This window comes from Calidris pugnax, unplaced genomic scaffold (genome assembly GCF_001431845.1).
Source record: "Calidris pugnax isolate Ruff unplaced genomic scaffold, ASM143184v1 scaffold30, whole genome shotgun sequence".
Classification (NCBI taxonomy): Eukaryota; Metazoa; Chordata; class Aves; order Charadriiformes; family Scolopacidae; genus Calidris; species Calidris pugnax.
The window spans coordinates 946,142-969,993 of record NW_015090776.1 but is presented as its reverse complement, the minus strand read 5'-3'; the positions used below and the strand labels follow the sequence as shown (position 1 = coordinate 969,993).

General features: G+C 45.7%; 1 protein-coding gene across 1 annotated transcript in view; it reads left to right on the top strand.

The window, feature by feature from the left end:
- The window catches only part of COLGALT2 (collagen beta(1-O)galactosyltransferase 2), a 57,638-nt gene that overhangs the window by 30,996 nt on the left and 2,790 nt on the right, over positions 1-23,852 (top strand). The window contains exons 2-10 of the mRNA XM_014948342.1: positions 6,858-6,968; positions 8,497-8,614; positions 9,367-9,501; positions 13,978-14,182; positions 18,905-19,024; positions 19,504-19,580; positions 21,395-21,501; positions 22,323-22,455; positions 23,706-23,833. Of these exons, the coding sequence (XP_014803828.1) occupies positions 6,955-6,968; positions 8,497-8,614; positions 9,367-9,501; positions 13,978-14,182; positions 18,905-19,024; positions 19,504-19,580; positions 21,395-21,501; positions 22,323-22,455; positions 23,706-23,833 (1,037 nt within the window). The 5' untranslated portion in view covers positions 6,858-6,954. The remainder of the gene's footprint in view (positions 1-6,857; positions 6,969-8,496; positions 8,615-9,366; positions 9,502-13,977; positions 14,183-18,904; positions 19,025-19,503; positions 19,581-21,394; positions 21,502-22,322; positions 22,456-23,705; positions 23,834-23,852) is intronic.

Here is a 23,852-nt window from a genome sequence, read left to right as displayed (position 1 = left end):
TCTTCCTCTGGCCTTGCACATATCCAGCAGAGCGCCATGAAGATGATGAGATGTTGGAGAATGATGACTTTGCCAGCCAGCTCACTTTTCTTCTTCCTGTGGCCTTGCACTTGCACATCTTAAGCTCATGCTAAGTCTTGACTTCACGAAAGTTTCAAGCTGATCCACTCAAAGTGATTTGAACCCTGTGTTTCTTCTTCCTGTGGCCTTGCACTTGCACATCTTAAGCTCATGCTAAGTCTTGACTTCATGAATGTTTCAAGCTGATCCACTCAAAGAGATTTGAACCCTGTACCAGGCCAAAAATAATACCGATAGACTCAAATAATAGTACTGTGCTCACCAGCCTGTTTTTAAAAAATGCCCCCCAAAAATCTAGGCACTGCCTTTGTCTAAGGGCCATGTGTCTCCTAAGCTGTGTTCTTAGTGAGCTAAGTGGAGCTTGTTGAGGTAATCCACTCTCCTCACTGTACCAGGTGCATTCCATGGACCAGTAAGGATCAGAGATTGTAGTAAAAACACTTCCAGGACATGCAAGTGTGATAACATCTCTTAATCTGACATGCTCTCACCATCAAACCTACTTGCAGGACGTGCTGATAAGACATGTTGGCCTGTGCTGCCACTCTCCACTAGCACTGTTGTAGGAGAAGTTTGGACAGACTGAAATTGCTTTTCTGCAGGCATTGGAGGTTCTGCTTTACCTCTCCTACTGTAGGCCTTCTCCAAGAGGAGCCAGCACAGGACACTGCCAGCACGGTGTCTTCCGTGTGATGCCCCCTTACCCTGTTTCTCACATGAACAGTCTCATCCCATGGCCGTGTCTCGCTGTACCAGACACAGTGTGATGTTGGCTGATCTGTGTCTCAACCCTTCCTGACTGCCATCACCCAGGGAAAGGATGGCCAGTTCTCCAGAACTGGAGAGATGTGGACCATGGGCAACAGACCAGCAGAGGTGATGGTGAGATCTGCAGCAGAGATGGCCTTAGCATCTTGAAGAAGAAGAAGAAGAAGAAAAAAAAAAAGGATTAAGAGTGAAGAGGATCCAACTGGCTCATTCATTTGAGTTAGAGCACTTAAAACTTTAAGTGTGTGCTTTTACAGAAATGCTTATAATGGGGAATATCCTGATGTGCCTCTTATGGCCTGAGGAGCTCTTGCTGCCAGTGGGAAGTCCTGTTCGCATTTTTATTTGCCTGTTTTTCTTATGCAGGGGTTGTAATTTAAAAAAATAGGAAAAAACCAAAAGGCAAACCAACAGTCTCTGCCTGTTTTTCCATAGAGTGGTATTGTGAAGCCCGTAGCTCCTGTGTTATTTTTTTTTTCTGGGGGGATAAGTGGACTGGTTCAGATATTGCAATAGCAGTAAGTGCTAATTTTGTTTGATCTTAAATGTGAATTGTTCTGAAATTAATAGTGGTTACTACTTTTGAGAATGGCTTGGATTGGTGGTGGTTTTTTTTGCTTGGGTTTGGTTTTTTGTTTTTTGGTGCTTTTTTTTTTCAGGCTTGAAACTGGAAAAACAAAGGTTTGCCAAATTGCTAGTCATAGGGCATGTTTCATCCAGGGTGTGACAAACTTTATTGCCTTTGAACTTCTGGGCTTAGAAATGCTGCTGGGTGGGTAGGCCTGGAGACAGCAGTCCTTCCTTTGTGCCAGAGCTTTGTCTCATCAACGTCTTCTTAACTGTCTACTGGGATGTGACTTTACCTTCTACATACAGCCTAGGCAGTAAAATGTCATTTTCTTCTAGCAGTTTCCTGTGGGTAAATCTAGAGATTCCTCCAGGTTCCTATTCATGTGTCTCACTTTTTTTTTATCTGGAGGGATGTTAGCTGTTGGGGCCTTCTGGGGTGAACTGTGTAGGCATGCTGCTCTACCCAGGAGCAGGATGGAGAACCACGAATGTGGAGGGGGGTCTGACTGTTAGGGGACTCTTTCCCTCAGAAGCTGTTAGCACAGAGCAAGATCAGATAGTAGTAGTCTTTAAGTGTGCTGTGTCCTTCTCTCAGGATGGTGGTGTGTCCACGCAGTAAAACTTGTGTGGTCTGACCTTAAAGGAACTGGAGACAAAGGCATGAGAGGAAAGGCATCCTTCAAGCCCCCTTGTCTTGTCTGGGTCTCACAGAAGGACAGCTAGCTTCTGAGCTTCTGAGGGCAGAGCTGCAGTAACTCTGTCAACCACTGTCTTTCAACTTTAAGGTTTCTTCTGCTAGTCAAAGTTTTGGGCTATGTGGACTTCATGAAGCAACTCTGAGCAATTCAGGAAACAGCCTTCTACCATGTTAATAAGTTTCTACTTTTTTTTTTGTCAAGGAAATCATGTTTCATTTATGAACTTCAGGTTTCCATTGCACATCCCTGCAAAGTTTCCCCACTAATGCATTTTGGAGTTGTGTGTGTGCAAAGCTGACCAGAGAAGAATATCCTGGCCTAAAAAAGGGAGCAGCCAGCATAACACCAAGACTAACTTGACATGCACACAGATGAACCTTCTCCTTTCCTTCCTCAGACTGTAACAAACCCCTCCACATGTCCCCATTGATCTTATGTGAGGTTAGAAGGATTGGGATGAGGCTTGCTGGGGGAAACAGGCACACAGACCTGAGTCTGGGAGTTGTGTGCTTACTTCAGGGTTTGCAACTTCCTTAAGACTAGCCTGGACCTGACAATGATTGTGGTGTAAGGGGGACACTGAAGTTCTTCAGGATGGCCACCATCATCTTTGCTTGGTTTGCATCTTGCCTAATAGCAGTGTGGTCCCACTATACAGAATGATAGAGTTGTCTAGGTTGGAAGGAATCTTTCAGATCATCTAGTCCAACCATCAACCTAACTCTGCCATAAAAACCATCACTAAACCATGTCACTAAGTACTATGTCTACCCATCTTTTGAATACCTCCAGGGATGGTGCCTCAACCACTTCCCTGGGCAGCCCATTCCAAGGCTTAATAACCCTTTCAGTGTAAAAAATTTTTCCTAATATCCAACCTGAACCTCCCCTGGTGCAATTTGAGGCCATTTCCTCTTTTCCTATTGCCTGTGGAGAAGAGACCAACCCCTGCCTCCCTACAGCCTCCTTTCAGGTAGGTGTAGACAGCAATAAGGTCTCCCCTCAGCCTCCTTTTCTCCAGACTGAACACCCCCAGCTCCCTCAGCCTCTCCTCATAAGACTTGTTCTCTAGACCCCTCACCAGCTTCGTTGCCCTTCTCTGGACCTGCTCCAGCACCTCAGTGTCTTTTTTGTGGTAAGGGGCCCAAAACTGGACAGAGCACTCGAGGTGGGGCCTCACCAGTGCCCAGTACAGGGGGACGATCACCTCCCGAGTCCTACTCCTCATGCTGTTCCTGATACAGGTCAGGATGCTGTTGGCCTTCTTGGCCACCTGGGCACACTGCTGGCTCATGTTCAGCTGACAGGTGACCAAAATCTGTGTACTTTTCTGCCGGGCAGCTCTCCAGCTACTCTGCCCCAAACTTGTATCGCTGCATGGCATTGTTGTGACCCCATATATGTAGCAAGAGCTTCTTGGTGCCACTGCAACTCCAGTGATGACCATGAACATAAAGGCCTTTTCACAGTTTTTTGGTGTTTTAGGAGTTTTGGAGCTGTTGTTCACAGACTGTGCAGCTGGAGTGTAGGAGGAAAGCAGCACAAGACAACTGAAATGTGGAGTGGCTGTGGGGGGGGCGAGCAAGTGTGCTAAAAGAGGGCTTGAGTGGATGAGCAGCAATCCATAAAATATATGGAGCAAGTTTGACTTGGTCAATTTCCCAGGTTGGCATTACAACTGTTTTAGTCCACTTAAAAATTCTTGCAAACTAGACCTACAGTGCAGTCTCACTTAGGGTCTTGGCCAAAAGCAAACCCTGAACTTATGACTAAACCCATCCTTGCTCTGTCATAGAAGAGCAGTTAATAGCCAAGAAACCAGCCTCTATTCACTTGCTGAACTTTCGTTATTTATTGTTTTAATAAACAAAAATTCAAGAAATAAACTTCCCATCCTTCCCACCACAAGTGATTGTGTCCTTCTGCTTATGAATAAACTTAAAATCTGAATTTTTGATTTATTTTTAATTTAAAGCAAATTAATGTTTAATTATTTATTTTAATTTAAACCCCATGGGAATGATATCTTCTGATTTCATGAAATAGAAAGGGTTCATGCCCTGACTCTCATCTGGAGGATCATGTAATGACTCAGAATGGAGGTATTTACCTGAAATAGCTTGAAGTAGCTCTGGGATTTGGTGTGTGCCCTCTTTGTCCCTTCTGTGTGCTCTCCCCTAACTACAGCTATCTCTGTCTTCAAGTAGTGTGGAAAATGCTGTGGGATGTGCATTTTGGGTCTCTAGAGCTGGAGGACAAAATAGGCAATTTATAGTAGTTGATGGGAGCTTGGCAGGGACTTCTATCCACCTTCCCCTTAGGGACATGTTGTCAAAGGAGAAGCCACTGCCCAAGCATCCACACAGCATTCGAGGAGTCACACACACCACCTCAGTCTTTAACTGCTCATACCAGGGTCCCCTCACAGTGGGGACTCTTCACACACACATAGACCATCTCACCCATGGGTGCACTCTCTCCTCCTTTAGGTTCAATGTTAGGTATCCTGCAGCAGAGTTCCTGTGTTGAATTTTTTAAAAAAATAAATAATTTAATTGAAAAGTATGTTAGCAGGGTCAGCTAGCTGGGTATCTCCAGAGGGGGACTTCTCACCCATGGGTGCACTCTCTCCTCCTTTAGGTTCAATGTTAGGTATCCTGCAGCAGAGTTCCTGTGTTGAATTTTTTAAAAAAATACTTTTCAATTAAATTATTTATGTTAGCAGGGTCAGCTGGCTGGGTGTCTCCAGGGAGGGACTTCAAACAAAAAAATCACTGGGCAATTATACCCTTGCTATCTATAAACCTGCCCCTCGTGCACTTCATGTGTTTTTTAGTCCAATGGTGATCACTTTGGTCTGAGGTCTTCTTGTGTCTTCTCAGATTCTTTTTCTGTGTCTAGGCAGGCTGCTGACTGGTCTCTTATCTTGTTGATTTGCTGTGTCTGCTGATGGTTACAGTCTCCTTATCTTCTGGTTTGTGCTGCTTGTGCACCTGCACTCACTGGCAGAACATGGGGAATTGAAAAGTCCCAGACTTGGGGGGGAAAAAAAACAAAACCAAAACATCAGCGTGTTATCCACATTTTCCTCATACTAAGAGACTAAACACAACACTGTAGCAGCTGCTAGGAAAATTCAAAGAAAATTAACTCTATTGTGGCCTAAAGGTTTCAGCGAATCCAGCCACTCATGCTAAGTGAAGCTGGGCAAACAGCATAAATCACACCATATTATAAACCTAAGTGATTTATTCGAATTAAAATTTATTTATTTAAGCTAAATAACTGATATCTCTCAAAGATGGTGTGACATGTCATTGCTATCTTTCCATGGGACCTTTTGGGAGCATTGATACTCCCAGAGGACTATAAAGGGGTTGTAAATTCTCAGCGGAGCTGTGGCTGCTCAAGCTGTGTCCTACCATGGGGCTGGGCTTCCCTGCCTTCTGGTCTGGAAAAATGAAGTGGCCCTTTGACTTCAGGGAATTTGCTGTGGGATCTGTTGTGACCACGTGAGCGGCCAGGTGTTCGAGAGGCCTGGTCCCAGGGAAACGCGTGCTGGAAAGGAGCAGCTGGAATGTGACTTGGCTCGCTCGCCTTGTAACCCCAAGGCTTGAGGATCCCAGGCAGAGATGAGCTTGTGGCTCCTTTGGGAGCGTTTCCATGTGATTACTCTCAGAGACATGGATCTCTGCCTCGTGTTCCCATTTGTGCAGCGATGCTACTCCACCCTGAGGAAAAAAAGCATTCTTCAGATGCTGCTTTCAGGGAGGATGACCGAGGCCATGGAGGAAAGCAGGCGGGTTTCTCCCACCCTGCTGTTTGAGACCGAGTACTATTGCAGCGTTTTCACAGAGCAGAGATTCTGCACAAAGCTCCTCGGTGTGTTTTCACAAACTTGTAACCTCTGCGTCAGGAAACAGCAAGCTGCCTCTCTCAGAGCCCCAGCCTTGCTGCTTGCTGGCTAAAGCAGGGTGGGATGGAGGAGGTCTGATACGGACCACAGATATGTATTTGTATGTAATCAACCGTACTTCATCAATGAAGAGTAAAAATTCATCATCATGATGGTTGGACTCCGTGATCTAAAAGGTCCCTTTCAACCTAGACAATTCTGTGATGCTGATCCTGCTGTGTGTCAAGCATCTCTGCCATCCTCCACCACCACTGGGCATACGTGGAGTGGTTTTGAGGGGCTCTGCTAATTGTAGGTTGACACAAGGAATTCCTGGGCCATAGGATGAGGCAGTGTGGTGTATGGGTCCTCCCAGCCAGGATGTGCAGCTTAAATGGTGGGTTTGCAGGATGATATGGTGAGCCCAGCAAAGTCCTGGTGCTTCTAAGGATAGGACCTTTGCAGTTGGCTTACCTTGAGCCATCCATCTTGAGATGGCCCATCTGGTCTTTTCCAGTAGATGAGCTGAACAGAAGAGTTCAGTCCTTTATCTGTTTGGTGGAAAAGCTGCTGTGATTCCTGTGAGGCAGGAGGAGATCAGCAAAGAGGGGAGTAGTGTGAAAGCACATCTGTCTTTGCAGGGTCCTCTGTCTTTGCAGGGAAGTGGGGCTCCGCTGTGTGCCTTAGCGAGAACTTGCACATCGGCAGAGCTGCCCTGAGTTCTGCCAGGGAATGGACCTCTAAGAAATAGGTTCTTCCTCCATTTGACTCATTTTCCAGCTGGGGAAGGGCAAAGAGCCTAAATCATGGGTTAACAGGTTTCCTTTGTCCTCTTGTTTTCCCAGGGCAGCCACAGACCACAATGTTGATAACACCACAGCGATCCTTAGAGAGTGGCTGAAGAACGTGCAGAACCTCTACCACGATGTGGAGTGGAGGCCGATGGAAGACCCCCAGTGAGTACTGCAGTGAGGGGCTGACTGAAGCAGTTTGGTGTATATGTCAATTTTTTTAGGTTTTCTGTTTTCAAATCAGGAGATGTACTAAATGACCAAGCATTAAAATCTGGATATTTTTTTTTTTTATGGGGTCTGTTCCATTAAAATTGTGTTCTTATGGAGCCCATAAGAAGGTCTCTGACTTCAGTGAAGCAACTCACGCAGAACTTGGGAGAGGAAAGCATTTTCCATTTAGTTATTTAGCATCTGCAGCTGCTCTCTTTGCGTGGTAAACAAATCACATCAAAAGCTATAGGGAATGAAAACTGTCATTCTTCATTTGCAAGGAAGCAAAGACATCATAGCCCATTCCTGTCGTGTCTATGGAAGTTCTGTCCGAGACATCAAGTATTCAGTAAGTTCTGAGCCAGAGAACTAGATTTAATTCAGTATATTATACTTTTGCACGGCTTGCAGGGATCATTGTTTTGAAATAAGGTGTTAGGAAACATTGGCATTTTATTGCTTTATTTTATTTATTTGTTTATTTTTTTAAGATCAGTTGTTCCTTGCTTTGTTCTGTTTTCTATTTCATCTATCAGAGAAAGTACATCAGTTTCCCCTTTCTTCAAGCTTGCTTTTACTTTCAAGGACCTTGGTACAGTAGTGGGGCATTTGTGGTACAAACCCACAGGGAATGCTTATTTTACTGACTTTTTTAATCCTTTCATTGGAATTGAGTTTTGTTAATCCTGTCAAATGTGGCTTTTTAAAATTTTTACAAAAGTTTTTTAAATTCTTAACTCCTTCACTGGCTTATGCTGGCACTGTGTCAAAGTCCTGAATTTTTATCCCACAAAGGGATCTGTCCCTGAGTTTCCTTCCATCTTTGTAGCAAAGCGTTTGCTTTTGGACCTGATCCTGAAAACAGAGACATGGGCATAACTTCACTCACGTGATTGGGCTCGTGGGGTTGAGTGTTGGGTGTTTGTAGATTTAAGAGCTGTTATTGGGATGTGTTAACAGTTACTAATAATGTCCAGACCCCGAGGGTATCCACACTGCCTTCATCTTCACATCCTCAGTTTTGTTGATTCTACTGGGCTTCAGGAAGCTTTATTTACAGTCTTGAACTTTGAGCCTAGCAGAGGACAGATGACTTTCTACCAGAGGGTCAGATGAGGTAACTCAGCTTCAGTTCATTTTGGTGGGATAACCTCTGCTTACGTCAGGTGAGGGCCTGCTGCTGCAGAAGAAACTCCTGGTTTTGATAGTGCTATTTTGCTTGTGGCTGCTTGGTCGTCAGGAAATGCTGCAGTGCTGCTTGTTCTCCAGTGCCCTGTGTACACATGCCAGCACGAAACTTGGAATCGTTCTCCCTCAAAACCTCTCCTGGGTTACCTGAGGTGACTCTAACACTGTTTTTCTTTGGGAAAGAAGGCAGCAAGGGAACTCTCTCTCTCTTTTTTTTTTTTTTTTTTTTTTGACTAGTGTAATAGGGCCCAGGCAGGGGTTGCAGTCACTTTTTTTTTTTTTTCTTTGCTAGGTCTTATCCAGAAGAAATTGGGCCAAAACATTGGCCAAGCTCCCGATTCACTCACGTGATGAAACTCCGACAGGCTGCCCTGCGCGCTGCACGAGAGAAGTGGTCAGACTACATCCTGGTAAATACAAGGTTTGATTTATTAACTGTCCTCAGGCAAAAGCCTTTCAGGCAGTCACTCTGATACCCGGGGCTACCAAAATGTTTCTTTTCCATCTAAAGACAAAGCTCTGTGCAGTGAGATGCTGTGTTATTACTTGGTCTGATTAACAAGCATCTTTGCAGCTAGAGATATAAGTCCCTGGGGAAGCCCAAGGCTTTCTCCACAGGCATCAGAACTGAATATAGTCCTAGCGGTGGGTAGGTACCTGCAAGGGTCCCCCAGATTGAAATCCCACCTGTTATTCATGAAATGTAAGGGAAATAGTTCTGCAGAACAGTTGTGGCAAGATGTGTGCCTTTGGTCACTGCAGCAGCAGTTAATGGTGGTGTTCCCAGCCTCTGAACAAGGTGAGGGTGTGAGGCCAGTTTTTAAGAGTTCTTTTTGATCCTCTTCAGAGAATAAACCTGCCCTGAATTTTCAGCAATGTTATTTTCCCTCACAGCTCCCTTGCCCCTGTGCTGGAGTAACATTCTGTGGAGTCAGAAGGAAGCTCTGGATCTTTTTCCATCCTATAGCTGTGGTGCAGGGGTTGCCCCCCTGGCATTTGCCCGTAGCAGCCATGTGTCCTGTGGCATCAAAGCCACCAGCTCTGTGGTTTTTGCCAATACCTCATGCTTCTGGCTGCCTAGTTCCCAATAAAGTGTCAGGAGAAGCATATAGTTTCATCTAATAACAAATTTCTTTTTCTTTCCCTTTTCTTCCTTCTCTAGTTTATTGATGCAGATAATTTACTGACCAACCCACAAACCCTGAACCTGATGATAGCAGAAAACAAGACCTTGGTGGCACCAATGCTCGAGTCTCGCTCTCTCTACTCTAACTTCTGGTGTGGCATCACCCCTCAGGCAAGTGACCGGTGAATGGTGCTGCATGATTGTGCGAGCTACGTTTTCAAAGGCCTCCTCCAACCTTGCCTCTGTGAAGCAGTGGGTATTGTTTCTGTCCTATGAGCTTTCCCATCTGCTTTTGTAGTGTTCTTCTTCTGAAAAGAAGCTGCCGTAGCTGTGAGGCATGCAGAGGTGATGTTAGCGTGTAGAGAGGATGCGTCCCAGATCTTGGGGTAGATACCTTTGGGAAAGGTCTATACGTATAGGGAATTGGAATAAGGGTCAAGAGGACATTGCAGTCTATAAATGTTTCTCAGGCTTTGTTTTCTAACTGAACAGTAGGTATGAGCAAAGCAATACATGTTCTGGGTTGGTTATGCATTCGTGTAGCTGAAACTTGCATCTGTATCCAAGATTCCTCACTTGAAAAAGTTGGATCTGGAGGAAGCTGAGCTTGCTTAGCCAAAAGTCCTGGGAACTGGTACAGTCCCACTAATGACATAAAAGATATGGATATACACACACCAGCATTTATGTGAGTTGGTTGCTTATGTTTGTATAATGGCCTTAAAACTCTCGGTACATAATTTTAGACTGGCTTTCCTGTATGGTGACCCTAATCTGAGAGGAATTTGCTTTTCTCTCTACAGCTCTCCATTGTGTATAGGTTGTTTTTTTCACATATGAACAAGATTTATGCAGTGGGGCAACATCATTTGCTTTTTCAGGAGTGTGTGTGCGGGTGTGCTGAAGTGTGTGTAAAGGATACTGGTGTAAAGGACAGAAGTGCTGAACTCCATTGTGTATAGGTTGTTTTTCTCACATATGAACAAGATTTATGCAGTGGGGCAACATCATTTGCCTTTTCAGGAGTGTGTGTGCATGTGTGCTGAAGTATGTGTGTAAAGAATACTGGTGTAAAGGACAGAAGTGCTGAGCCTATAAATCAGTTTCATGTTACTTTCTGAAATCACATATACTGCAGAAAAGTATCAGATACAAAGATGATGTCTAGTAGAAATGGCTTTATTTTTAGAGCCAGGATGAGGTTGAGCTACCATTTTACAAGTTGATTGGCATCACTGTGGTGGGTTGACCCTGGCTGGTAGGTAAGAGCCCATCCAGCAAGATGGGGAAGCAAATTGGAAGGGCAAAAGCAGGAAAAAAAACCCAACCCAACGCACCACCTACTTTGGAGAAACTTCACCCCAATGTTATTGCTGAGCATGACGTATGGAAAATTGCTTTGGCTGGTTTGGGTCAGCTGTCCCAGCTGTGTCCCTTCCCAAACTCTTGCCCGCCCCTCGCCTGCTTGCTGTGGGGGGCAGAGTGAGAAGCAGAGAAGGCCTTGATGCTGTGCAAGTGCTGTTCAGCAGCAGCTGGAACATCAGCACTGTCTAGTCACCAGTCTATGGTCAGCTGTCCCAGCTGTGTCCCTTCCCAAACTCTTGCCCGCCCCTCGCCTGCTTGCTGTGGGGGGCAGAGTGAGAAGCAGAGAAGGCCTTGATGCTGTGCAAGTGCTGTTCAGCAGCAGCTGGAACATCAGCACTGTCTAGTCACCAGTCTATAACACAGCACCATATGGGCTGCTATGAAGAAAGTTAAGTGCTTCCCAGCCAAATCCAGTGCTACTACCTTATCCTTAGAAGGCTTTTAGTACAAGACTCAAACATACAGAAGAGCAGATCTATTGTCACAGTCGTTTGTTTGCTTTTTTTCACTCTTTTCCTTTGACTAAGCTCTGGGTGGGCTTTCCAAGACATTCAAGCTGAAATGGGGAATGTAGTTAATGCTTTTTTTTCTCAATAATGAGAACAGCTTTTTGATCTGTTCTCTCGTCTTCTGCTGGCGTGTGTTTTGTCATCCTTAGGGGAGGCAGGATCCTAAACTGCATGTCTTCTGGAATAGCAAGAGGTTTTTTGTTCGCTTGAAAATTTTCCCCTTTTGCCCACATTTGGTCTGGAAAGCTACCGGATTTCCATTTTCATTCTATCCCTGAGTCTTGCCTTTCCTTCTTTGTAAAGAGAAGCTTACTCTGCTGCACAGACAAATGTGTTCAAGCCTTCACTGGGGCATGTGAGTATGAGTATTTTAGAGAGGCTCCATGACTTCTTTGTAAAGAGAAGCTTACTCTGCTGCGCAGACAAATGTGTTCAAGCCTGTGTTCATCACTGGGGCATGTGAGTATGAGTATGGCCCCATGGTCCTGCCCATCTCTATCCTCTTGCTTTATTCCAGAGAGCTAACAAGATACTAATCATTGTTATTGCTGGACTGAAACAAAGAGCAAACTCCATTCACCTCTTCTGGTGTTAAACATTGTTCTTCCTTCCCAGTGTTACCGAGGGCTTAGGCAGAGTGAAAACATAACAGCTGTGCTGGGTCCAACCAAAGGTCTGTCTGATAGCAGTGGTTTGTAGCAGATGTGTAGGGAATAGTAAAAGAACATGGCAAATAAGTAAGTGAATGATATCTCCCCAAAATACTTTTCTCTCCTCTGGCAATCTTCTTCTCTAGGTTTCTTGAGGAAGGTCTTTGTCTTTAAAGCTTTCAGTGATTTTTTTTCTTGTACAGAAATCACTATCTGAATCTTTTTTATCTTGGCACCCACACCATCTTATGGCAAGGAGTTCCACAGTTCAAACTATGTAACTTAGTAAAAGTAGCAGGAAAATGTCCTCAACTTTCCAGATTCTTGGGAAGTAAATATATAGATAAGAAAAGGGGGGTGGGAGGCTTGGGTGTGTTCACTTTTTTCAGTTTTTGTTTTAAAATGGAGATATAAAATTCATAGCGAAGGCATTGTCCCTTAAGTTTTTAAGGATAAGTCCTGAGACAGCCAGGTTTTCCAGTGATATAAATCAGCATTCCTCCACAGCCTGAAGTGGATCTCTGCCTGTGTGCACCAGTCTAAGCCCTGGCCCCTAGTGTTACCTCTCCACTAGTAAATTTCCATCATTACCAGCGTTAGCTGAGAAAAGGAGAGAGGAAAAAACTAGCTGCAAATGCATCTTGCAGAATTTGGTGAAAAAATCTGCTCAAATGAACAAGAAAGTTCCCACTTATTTTTCTTCTCTTTTGTCTTAGTTGCTGCTTCTTGTTTCTGTGCTTGCAGTCCCACAGCTTCATGCTCTCAGCCTTGCTCTCCCTGGGGACTTAGGGAGGGAGCAACAGCTGGAGAACGCCCTGAAACACAGCCTCTGGCACTGAGCAGCAGCAAGTCAAACCCAGCTCCAGACAGCTTGACATTTAGCTGTCATGAAGCTAACCTTAGGAGAGCATGGCAACAGCGCCGACAGGTTGGAGTCTTTCTTGACTACACATGATTTGTGAGGAGTGAAAAGCCCCAAAACCCTGTAGTGAGCAGCTGGAGGAGGAAAGATTAGTTTCCAGCATCTTTTACCTGTGGGCATTCTTGGATGTCTGTTAAAGGCTGAATGTCTTAACCCTTCCTTCAGTAGAAGGAAGTAAGACCTAGTAAGCTCTCTACCCAGTACTTCCTTTTCATGAAAATCAGGCAGTTTCTCAGATATCTAGCCCTTACAGTATGGTCAGAAGGTATCTGAAGGCCAGAGGGGACGATTGACAGATGCATAAACAGACAAATGCACCACACCATGCATCTACACAAGACCAGGGTAAAGTGGTTCTGCAGTGATTTGCTCGGGTGTTGCTAGGAAAATGGAAAATATAACATAAAAGTAACTTTAATTTATTTTAGTGACTCATCATTTCTGTAAAGACCAGAATCTGCTCAGGATTCAACTGTCGGCTGTGTCTAGATATCTAATTTGGTGCCTTAGGACTTTCTTTCTGGGGGATTCAGTGTATTTGTTTCCAAATCTAATAGCTTTAGACATACTGCACCTGCAAAGCCAGCTGTGAGCTGTGCAACGTGGATGTTGCACCCACAGTGCTGGAAGGCTGGCAAAGCTTGTAGTTACAGAGAAGGAGCTGACTGAAGGGCCTCCCCTAGACAGACTCTGCAGGGAGAGCTCAGGAGTGGGTGGAAAATCTGCTTGCCCTGGGATGGAGGAGCAGGGATTCTTACACAGCTGATGGAGACCGAGATGTTGCCTTTGCTGCAGTGAAGTAAGTGATTTTTTTAAAAGTCATGGTCGGAAATAATTGCAGATCCTATTCTGTGAGACACTGAGTGTCCTTTGTGCCTGTTGAACATGGAGGATGCAATAGGTGCTCACCAGCTTCCAGGGGCAGACCTGAGTCTGGAGAGCCAGGGAAAAAAAGTCTGAGGTTTGAAGCTCTATTGCAAGGGAATTTTGCCATGGAAAGGCTTGGATTTCCAATAGCTGCTGGGATGGAGATTGTTTCTAAATACTTGACTGAGCCCTTTCCAAATTGTGGACACTTCAAAATCAGAATTTGGCACTGATCCATCTCTGCTGGGGAAGGCTAAGGGCATAAGCTTCTGCCAGGGAGTATCTGTGAAACACAAATCTCTTGTAACAAGCAGCCCCCTCCTTGTGCTTGCAGGGCTATTACAAAAGGACCCTGGATTACCCTCTGATTCGGGAATGGAAGAGGACGGGGTGTTTTGCTGTTCCAATGATTCACTCCACGTTCCTCATTGACTTGAGGAAAGAGGCCTCCACCAAACTGATGTTCTACCCACCCCACCAGGACTACACCTGGAGCTTTGATGATATCATGGTCTTCGCCTTCTCCAGTCGCCAAGCAGGTATGTCTGGAGCCTTTGCTGGGGAGGATTCTCTAGTAGAGACGTGCAGATCTCTACTTTGAGTTCACAGGCCAAAAGACACATGTTGGTTTCAGTGGTAGGTTAAGACCCTGTTCCCTTTCCTCTTTTGGATCTGGTCAGGGATAACCAGCAGCAAGTGACTGGCAATGCAGTTTTGAATCCCAGCTAGCTTCAAAGGACATGGGAGCTGTTCTTGGAACGGGGACAGTGTTTCAGAGACAAAATGTGTGGCATCCACCCTCGATTTGTGTCACAGCAAGACACAGGTGAATGCTTTAAGAGTGGAAGGCATTCCAAAGTCTGTAGGTAAGGTATCTAAAGTCACTGCTTTGCAGAGACTCCCATGAGGAAGGGGGCAAGGGCAAGACACTCTTTTTAGATGTAGCAGCCCTTGTGCAAAACAAAACCCAAGTTGCATGTGCGCAGTGCTGATGAGGCTTGGCTTCATGGCAGCTCAGCAAGAGTTGTTTGAGAGTTAGGAGGGGTTTCTTTGTGTGTGCTTTTTGTTGTTTTTGAAGTAAAATCCGTGCAACTTTCAGGGGAGTGATGGGGAGTCTGTGGGCTCTGCTGAGAGGAAATCTCTTTCATGCAAGAGCAGGTCAGAGCTGGTGTGTGAGCAGTAAAATCTCTGCCTACTTGACAGTGTATCACTGGTGCTCCAGGAGAACCAGTTGAGCACTGCACCACCTTGAGATCCTTGGGGCACAGTGGAAAGAAAACGTGTACCACTCCAGCTGATACTGGGATCAGTTTCTACCAGGCAGTGGAATGATTGCAGTTAGGCCTGAAATGCAGGTGTCCTTTCAGGCCAAGTCACAACCTCAATGTCCTCTTCCATTGTCTGGAATGGCTGTTGGTGTTTGCACAGAGCTCCGTGTGTCACAGGGAAATCAGGGTGTCTTAGGTACATGCTGCTGCTGCTTGTGCTTGCAGTGAGGATGTTGAGTCCCATTTATTTTTGGAGAATGGATCTGGTGGATATTGTGTCTCCAGCAAAGTCTTGGCTGGCATACCTATATGTGGCAGAGCTGAAATGAGCTCCTGGGAAGATTATGATTTTAATGGCCATCTGTATTGTTCTTTCCCCTGCTGTGTTGAAAAGGGGAAAGTTTGGGGCCTTAGGAAGGAAAAAGGGACTGATGAAACCTCAGCAGCACCAATGGAATGCACTTCTGTTCAGAACTTCATGACTGGTTTTGCTGGCTAACCAAGGTAAATTAGTAGGGAGAAGTTGTTTGTGGGTCCACCGAGTCAAGTGCAGCAGCTGTTTGCAAAAAAGGCAAAGTTAAGGTGAGAAGGAAGGGCTGTTCTTGGAGGACGGACAGGCATAGAGAAAGTGAAGAAGCATAGCTTGCTGTCAACAGTCTCTTCTGGAGAAGAGACAGGCTGAGAACACTGCCTTTACCCCCATTCCCAGACCAGCATGTCAGCCACCAGCTGTTTGCAGCTTTCCTTTTAGTGATCTTTCTGGTTTGAAGCTCTTGGCAGCACTGCAAAAGACAGTATTGTCTTGGTGTACTAAGCAGGGCTTTTTAAAATTCGGCTACAAGGGGATGCGGGGCATCAAGTGAGAGAAATGAATGGTAGAGGAGAGGCAGCAGGAGCTGAAATTAGAGCCCTTGGGCGGCAGAGGAAGATAGGGGAGGTGAGATGTGATCTTGCAAGGGCACCTTTGGGGCCCTGACTTTCAGAGTCAGGACATCGGTACATTGGCTCCAAAGGAGAATGGAGATTTAAGTCTGGATGGCTAAGTAGGTTCCTTCAAATCTAGCTGCCCCACTTGTTGCCTCTGACAGCTCTCCCAGAAATGCAGCATCCAATTAGTCTGGTAACTGCATTGCATTAAGCTGCCCCACTTGTTGCCTCTGACAGCTCTTCCAGAAATGCAGCATCCAATTAGTCTGGCTCCAGCTGCTTAAAAAATATTTCAGGGATTCAAACCCATCATTTTTTCCTTCCATCCTAGAACACTTTAGCTTTTTCCAGGACTGACCCATGACATGAAAGGCTTTGCTTCAGCAGTCTGGCCCGCTGATCTGCACAGATTGTTGGCTTGTGTCCTGGGCTGAGTTTTGTCACCCAGGATAAAAGGACGACATCCAAGTTCAGAAATGTGAAAAATGTATGGACTTTGAGGTATAGTTCTCTTCGGAGTAATTTCACTTACTTCCCTGAAGTCATAAATTATGTTGGCTTTTGTCCAGGCCAAGTACTGCACTTAATGCCTCACATCAAACCATCAATTTTCATCTGTGAAATCTACTGCCCAAAGCAACTGTTTTGTGATGCTCCAAAGGGACCATCCCACGTAGCCTGTAATGGGAGTACTGACTCAGAACAAAACTCGCTGGGGGTGTTTTGTTCACAAAAGTGGACTCTGTAGAGCCCCTTGTACTTGCAAGATAGCGTTTAGCCAGCCACATCTCCTGAGCTTCCCTTCAGCCTGAGGCTCTGAAAACCTAAAGCCAGCCAGCAGGAAGGTCTGGTCACAGGGATGTGAGGGAGATTGAGGTTGCCTGACTACGTGGCTGAGTTTACAGCAGGGCTGTGAATCCTGATCGCTGCCTTACAAAGGCTAATAATAATACAAGAACCTATAGCTTTTCTGTCCTTTATAGCAGTTGTTTATTTTATTATAAAAACAGAGTTGGAGCACGAGAGTCCCCCTCCCCGTTTTAAGGTAGCTTTACCATTTAAAACTAGGTTTTATCCCAGAAGGAGCAGAAATACTGGCATGAATGTATGCAGATTAACTGTGTTTAAGCCAGCGGAAGATAAGAAGAGAGATCAGTGAGCCAGATAAGATTAGTTGATTAGATCAGTGCCAAATCCATTAATGTCAGCAGGTAGTATTTTTTATTCTGCCATTTACCTAAATTGCAGCTGACAGCTGAATGTGTTTTGGCAAGTAGCGGAGCCAGCAATTTACTTGCAGAACTTAAAATGGTAGAAACACCGGAATCATTAATGCAGACAATTCCGCTCTGCTAAAAATACCAGGGATTAGGAGGACTAATATATGAAAGCATCAACACACCAGATAGTGTCTGCTTTTTGTTTATTTCCTAGAGGCTGGGAGGTGGTTGTCCTTGTTTCATTTAAAAAAAATAAATTAAGGGGAGGGGGCACAGAAAATCTTGTAGGTTTGCATTTTCTTTAAATCTGCTTGACCAGTTGTATGAGTTCTAGCAGCTTTCAGATTGCGGTTAATTAAGAAAGGATCTTACCACAGCTCAGTGAAAAACAACGGAAATATTTTCCCTTGGCTTCTCTGGCTGTAGCTTTTGACTGTGTTGCCTGGTGTGACATCAGGGCAGTGCTGCTGCAGGTACAGCTGACAGCGAGCAGACTTGGCTGGGACGTTCCCAGGGAAGCAGCTCAGCAGCGGGTGGGTTTCTCCCTTGCAAAGGCATCTGCTCCGAGGAGAGGCTTTGCATCTTCTCTTTGTTTCGCACCTTCAGATTCAGCTCCTTGAACAAGCAATTGCAAAAACTTTTGAGTAGAAGGATGTTACGTTATCACCTCTTTTTGAAAGCATCTTTGCTGCTCACTGATGTCTCTCGTTAGGATTTTCCTCTAATCTTCACTGCACTGTAAAAACTAGTACTGGAGAGGAAAGGACCATGTTAGGTGGTAGATTAGGCACTTCCAAGTTGTTTACTCTATATATTCCTTAAAGTCTTTTGCCAACACAGGTGAAAATGCCTTTATTTTTTTAGCAGAAGCAGACAGAAGCAGGAGGGTGCTTGACTGTAAAACCCGGAGTGAATCCCTTGGTAGCCTACTCATAGACCCTGCAGCTACACCAATGCCTAGGGTCTTGTAGCTTCATCCTCTGTGGTCCTAGGGGAGCTGAACTGCCTGGGCCCACGTTTGGCCAACTCTGTGCTGTTGAAGTTGGTGGTCAGATTTGCCTCCTCCACCCTGGAAGAGTCATTCCATATTTATTGCAGCCTGACGGAGAAAGCTGAGACAAAAGCTTCCATCACCCCTAGCCATGCTGAGTTTGTTTTGAATTTTTTCCTTCTCTAAGGCTGCTTGCTGTGGTAGACCTGCACCCCTCTTTGCCCAGAGGGTCCCAGGACTGCTGCTGCCTCTCCTTCAGCACAACTGCAGGTGGGAACCCATTTGGCTCCTGTGCCAGGCATTGCGTTGCTTGAGGGCTTACTCAGAGGGTGAAAACCTGTTCCTGCTTCTGGCTCTGGGTCTGAAGGGATTGTCGGGTGAGGTGCCAGGTCTGAGCACCACAGATGGGGTTTTGGGGCTAGGAGCTTCTGTGGAACTCCCCAGTTATCCACAGTAGTCCTGCTGTCAGTGTCAGGCACTGCTTTTGCTAAAGGCCATTTCTGCCTTCTACTGTAGGGTTGTTTTCACGGAGTGAAGGTAAAGACCAAAAAAGACCCTTTCTTTGGTCTAAGAGGGGGGAGGTTCTCTGTCTCTCCTAGAAGAAAACCGTTTACAGTTAAAAATACCTGCTGTTAGGGAGCAAGTAGAAATTAGTTTTATAGAAGAGGCCACTTGCTGGCAGCCAAATAAAACAGAAAATGGCACTGTGTTGTTTTTGAATCGTTTGCTTATGAAGTAGAACTTCTTGGGACTGAGGTCCTGGCATAAGTTTGATTATGGCTACGTAGCAACAGAGCAGCAAAATCTGATGATAAATGACCTGACTCTTTATTTCTGTTTTAATGTGGTCTCCAGGAATACAGATGTTCATCTGCAACCACGAGCACTATGGTTTCCTTCCCATGCCCCTGAAATCACACCAGACGCTGCAAGAAGAAACGGAGAACTTTGTGCACACACTAATCGAGGCTATGAGTAAGTTGCTGTGCCCTGCCATGATGGACACCCCCGAGTTAATGTTTGTAGAGCTCTGCTTCCAGTGGCCCAGCTCTCTTTCCCTTGGGACTCTGCCTCCCAGTGTGACTGCTCACATACTGTTTTGATACATAGTTTTCCATTTTCCACCACTTTTCTACCTAGGGATGTAATCACTTCATGATCATGTCAACCCCATTCACAAAACCTTTTAACTTGCCTCTATTAAAGGCAAAAATGCATCTTTGATGTGGAAGGGGTGCTGCAGAACCTCGTTTTTGTCATGAGATCTGTCTGGCACATGGCTGCAGGCTTCTGCTTTGCAATGTGGATCCTTCCTACTGCACCCGCTCCTGCACTGACTTCATCTCCCAGCTCCCTGGGGCTTTTTAGGCCCAGTGATGTAAACACATGCAGATAAGTTACATTAATGCAGCTTGTACATGAGGGTGATGCTTGGGATCTCTCCTCTCTTTCAGTCGATCGTCCTCCCATTGAACCCTCTCAGTATGTCTCTCTTCCTCCGAAGAACCCTGACAAGATGGGATTTGATGAAGTAAGGAACCTATTCTGCTGCCGTTGTCTTGTCTTGTCTTCCTGTTTATCACTTAGAGGACCTGGGTTCTCCCTATAGCTTAGCTTCCAGATGTTTCCCTTGGAGTATATTATCTATCTTTTCTCACAGTTAGATCACTCTTTTTTTTGGACTCGAGCTTTTTGCAAGGAGAAAATAGCCATCGTTATTTGGGGAGAACTTCTGCCAAGCTCAGGGAGGCAGAAGGGAAAGGGCTTAGGGAGTGGTCTTTCCCTCTGGCATTTGCTGTGATGAAACAGGGCTGGTCAGGTCTGCAGGCACTTAGTACCTGCTACGAGACCTCTGATCAGAAGGCAGGTTTGTGTGCAAGGGCAGTGCCCAGTAAATCTTTGGGCTTCCCGTCTTGATGGTGTGGATGTTTTAATCCAGCCAGGAGGAGATGGCAGAAGTGAGTGTGAGAAACAGGTTATTTAACTCCCCAGTTGTTGTGCTGTTTCCCCTACATCTGACTCTGCAGAGCAGCTTGGCAGTCCTTCCATTCTGTGGCAAGAACTGGTCTTTTGGGAAATCTCTCCTGCTTTCCACTGACAGAAAGCAACAATTCCTCTCACCTCAGTGGGGAGCCCAGAGCAGCTGGGGGAGTCAGGCTCACAGGGAGCTCTCCCCCTGCCCTGCTTGGTCATCGCATTTTTCTGCTGTGGCCTTCAGTTAAAGTGAACTAGAAAGATGGTTGCTGACACTTGTAGTGTTCCAAGACCCTGCAGAAATGCCTCTCCCGACTCTGCCTCACATTGTAGAGAGATAGATCTGCTGTTGCTTTAATTAACCGGTGTCTGTGTTAATCACAGAGCCAGCAAGCCCTGTGTATGCAGCTGCCAGGGTGGTGGTGGCTCCGTGACCGAGGGAGCTGTGGTGATCAGGGAAGCCTTTGTTTTCTTGGTGTATTCTGCTACGTCTGTTTATATGACTCGTAAAGTCTGAACCTGATTTGGCTGCGTGTGCTTGAGCGTCTGTGTTTAGGACACAGCTGGTGTAGGTTTTTTCCATGTTGTCCTTTGTGGCTGTGCTTTATTTATCCAATTTATTATTTTTGCATTTGTACTGGCCTGGAATTTGATCCACTTCTTACTGGGATGAGGTTTTGCTCCGCGGGCTACAAGGCTGCACTTGTACTTGTCTGCCTGGGACTGAAAAATATCCCTGACCCTGTGCAGTTTACCTGCAAAATGAGGCCTTCAGTCCTCTGCTCTCCACCAGAGAGTCTGTCTCTTCAAGTTTTGGACCGAGCCCTGCCCAGACATGTCTGTTCCCAGGCTTGGCTTTGTGCTTCCTCTGCTCTGGCAGGGGAAGCAGTGGATTTTCAGTGCCTGAAGTAATTGCAGAAAGCATCTCTTTGCTGTGTCCTTGTGCTTGGATGGTGGCCCTACTGATAATCCTAAATAGAGGTGGTGGCAGCATTGTGGAGAAGCAGGTGGGTCAGTGTTCCCCCTAGGACTGAGGCTGGAGATGTTGCTCTGTGTTTAGTATAAGTCAAAACATCCTGTATCTTTGGAAATTACAGACTTAGCTGTAACTGGTCTCCTAACACCTTTATTCAATCTCAAAGAGGAAGTTTCCACTGTGAACATCCATAAAAAGTAGTTGTTAGACGGAGAACAAGCCTTAGCTTTCAACTCCAATTTTTTGACAAATGCTAAGTGACCTGGAATGAAAACACACACTGTGTTTTCATAAGATCTGCTTTTCCAGTGGGGCTGCTGGAGAAGAGTTGATGAGGACTCCCTTTTATTCCTCACTCCCATGCTGGTAGGCTGATGTCCTTCTCTTCCACCCAGATTTTCATGATCAACCTGAAGCGTCGGAAGGACAGGCGGGATCGGATGCTGCGGACTCTCTATGAGCAGGAGATCGCAGTCAAGATAGTGGAGGCTGTGGATGGAAAGTGAGTTTTGGCTGGGGTTGCTGATGTTTGCAAAGAAAGGGTTGTTCATCACTGCTTAACACCATCTAAGGTTGCCCCTACCTCCCTTCTGGTGGAGAAGGGTGGACTGAGGGGAGAGGTATTACTTTATTTACCTGGCAGTCTGCTTGGGGCAGTTTCTCTCTGTCTTTCTTCTTTTGCAATTACTCATTCTCCATGGAAGAATCAGGATGGTGTGGTTCTGAGTAAGATGAAAATCAGGTTAAAATAATTTCATCTCTAAAAAGGCCTGAAAGTGTTTGAGAGCAATTATGTCCTGGAAAGGTTGTCCATCCTAGCGCTACTAAAGCTGTTGTGCTACAGTCTTAACTCTGACACAGCCCTTTCCAACCTTAGTCTGAGGTACGTTAAGATGCTTTTATAATGAGAAATCAAGGCAGAAAGTTTTGATTTGGGAGTTGCAAAAAGGCTTCAGGGAGATAGGAACCCCACGTGCCACCTAGTGGTCTTTGAGACTTGGGTGCCCATCAAAGTCTCTTAGAAAAATAGTCTAAGCCAATGACCTGACAAGTTGATAGTCCCACAAGAAGTCACTGACAGAGTCTAAGCCAATGACCTGACAAGTTGATAGCCCCACAGGAAGTCAAGTTTGTCAAGTTGATTTAGAAATGTAAATCAAGTAGTTAGTTTTTCTCTGGGTTTTTGAGTGAAAACAAGTGCAGAATTTCTCAAGATATGGTTTTTCTTTGAACATCAGCAGCATTTCCCATGTTGCGTTTGTGTCTGACTTGAATTTACTGGTTTTTTTAAAGAAATGGTGATAGATACTCTCTCTTCCTCAGAGCACTGAACACGAGTCAGCTGAAAGCTCTCAGCATCGATATGCTCCCTGGTTACCGGGACCCCTATTCCTCCAGGCCACTAACCAGAGGAGAGATCGGCTGCTTCCTTAGTCATTATTACATCTGGAAGGAGGTAAGGAGCTTGTGGGTGCCTCGAGGTTCCTGCAGGAAGGTGCTGTGGGCAAGCACAATGGGAAGACATCCAGCCAGTCGCAGGGCAGAACATCAAATACAGTACAGGTTTCTGGAAGTGTAGGATGGAACTGTTTTCCTTGGTTGGTAAGGGATCATGCACAGGGGTTTTCTTGAACGCCCTGTTCAGCTTTTTCCTCTCTGATTTCCATTTGCCAGCAGCTCTGAGTGATTTTTATCATAACACTTTCATGACTGGTTTTGCAAACCATCCACTAGCTTGCTTGGAGTGAGTTTGCTTAGGAGAAAGGCAAGAAGGTTTTGAAGAACAAACGGTGTTAAAAATGGTGTCCTGCTAAAAGCTGTAGCTTTCACTTGTCCCTGGTCACCTGGAGGGTGAATCTTGAGAGGGTCTGGGCTGTGCTGGTCAGAGATGCTGGAGTTACACAGCCCAACATCAACAGGAGGGATTATTTCAAGTAAGGTGTGGTGGAGGTGGGGAGAAGGACTTGGTACTGAAAGAAGGTTGGGCAATGGCAGCAGTTACCCAAATACAGGCAGCCCTCTGCCTTCAGAGGTGTTGGTTGCAGCAGCTCTCAGCAGGGCAGGACATTGATCCAACCAGCCTAGAGCCAGCAGGAGTGACTTCAGTACTGGGAAGTCAGGCTATGCTTTTGGGCCTGAGACTTCTAAATCGCCAACAGTCAGAGGAGAACATGAGAACCTACATACAAGATGCCTTCACACGTGTGTTCTCTAAATCATCAGGGCCAGACTTTGGATATACTGGATTGTCCTCCTTCCTAGACTTCAGGAACACCTACTTTCAACAAAGCGGTTTTTCTGAACAGCAGCTTTGGCATCGTTCTTCTGAGGAGGTGGTTGCTGTGGTCATGCTAGATGATAGCACATGGGTTCTAGATGGTGCAACATCAGATGGAGGGTTTTTCTAGGTTGCAGATGCTCAGTAATTTCTGCCAGTCATGTACAACGAGTGCCCTGTGTAAGTAGGATGCCTTTCATTGCTTAGGTTGACGTGAGCTGGGTGTTGCTGAAGAATCTTAAGCCAGATAGTCTCATTGGCTCTTGCAGTCTCTCCCAGCTGAGCTGTGAATCTGGGAGTGGTTCTCCAGCCTCCTTACTGGCATGGTCTGAAAGGCAGTGCCAGGTCAGGATGACCCCAACAATTTCAAGGCGCAGAGAGTGGCCCACGTGTGCCCCTGTGGTCACTTCTGAACCCTCTTGTTTCAGGTGGTGAACAGACAACTGGAGAAGACGCTTGTTATTGAGGATGACGTACGCTTTGAACACCAGTTTAAAAGGAAGCTCATGAAGCTGATGGATGACATTGAACAAGCCCAACTAGACTGGGAGCTTATGTAAGTAACTGGTGCTCAG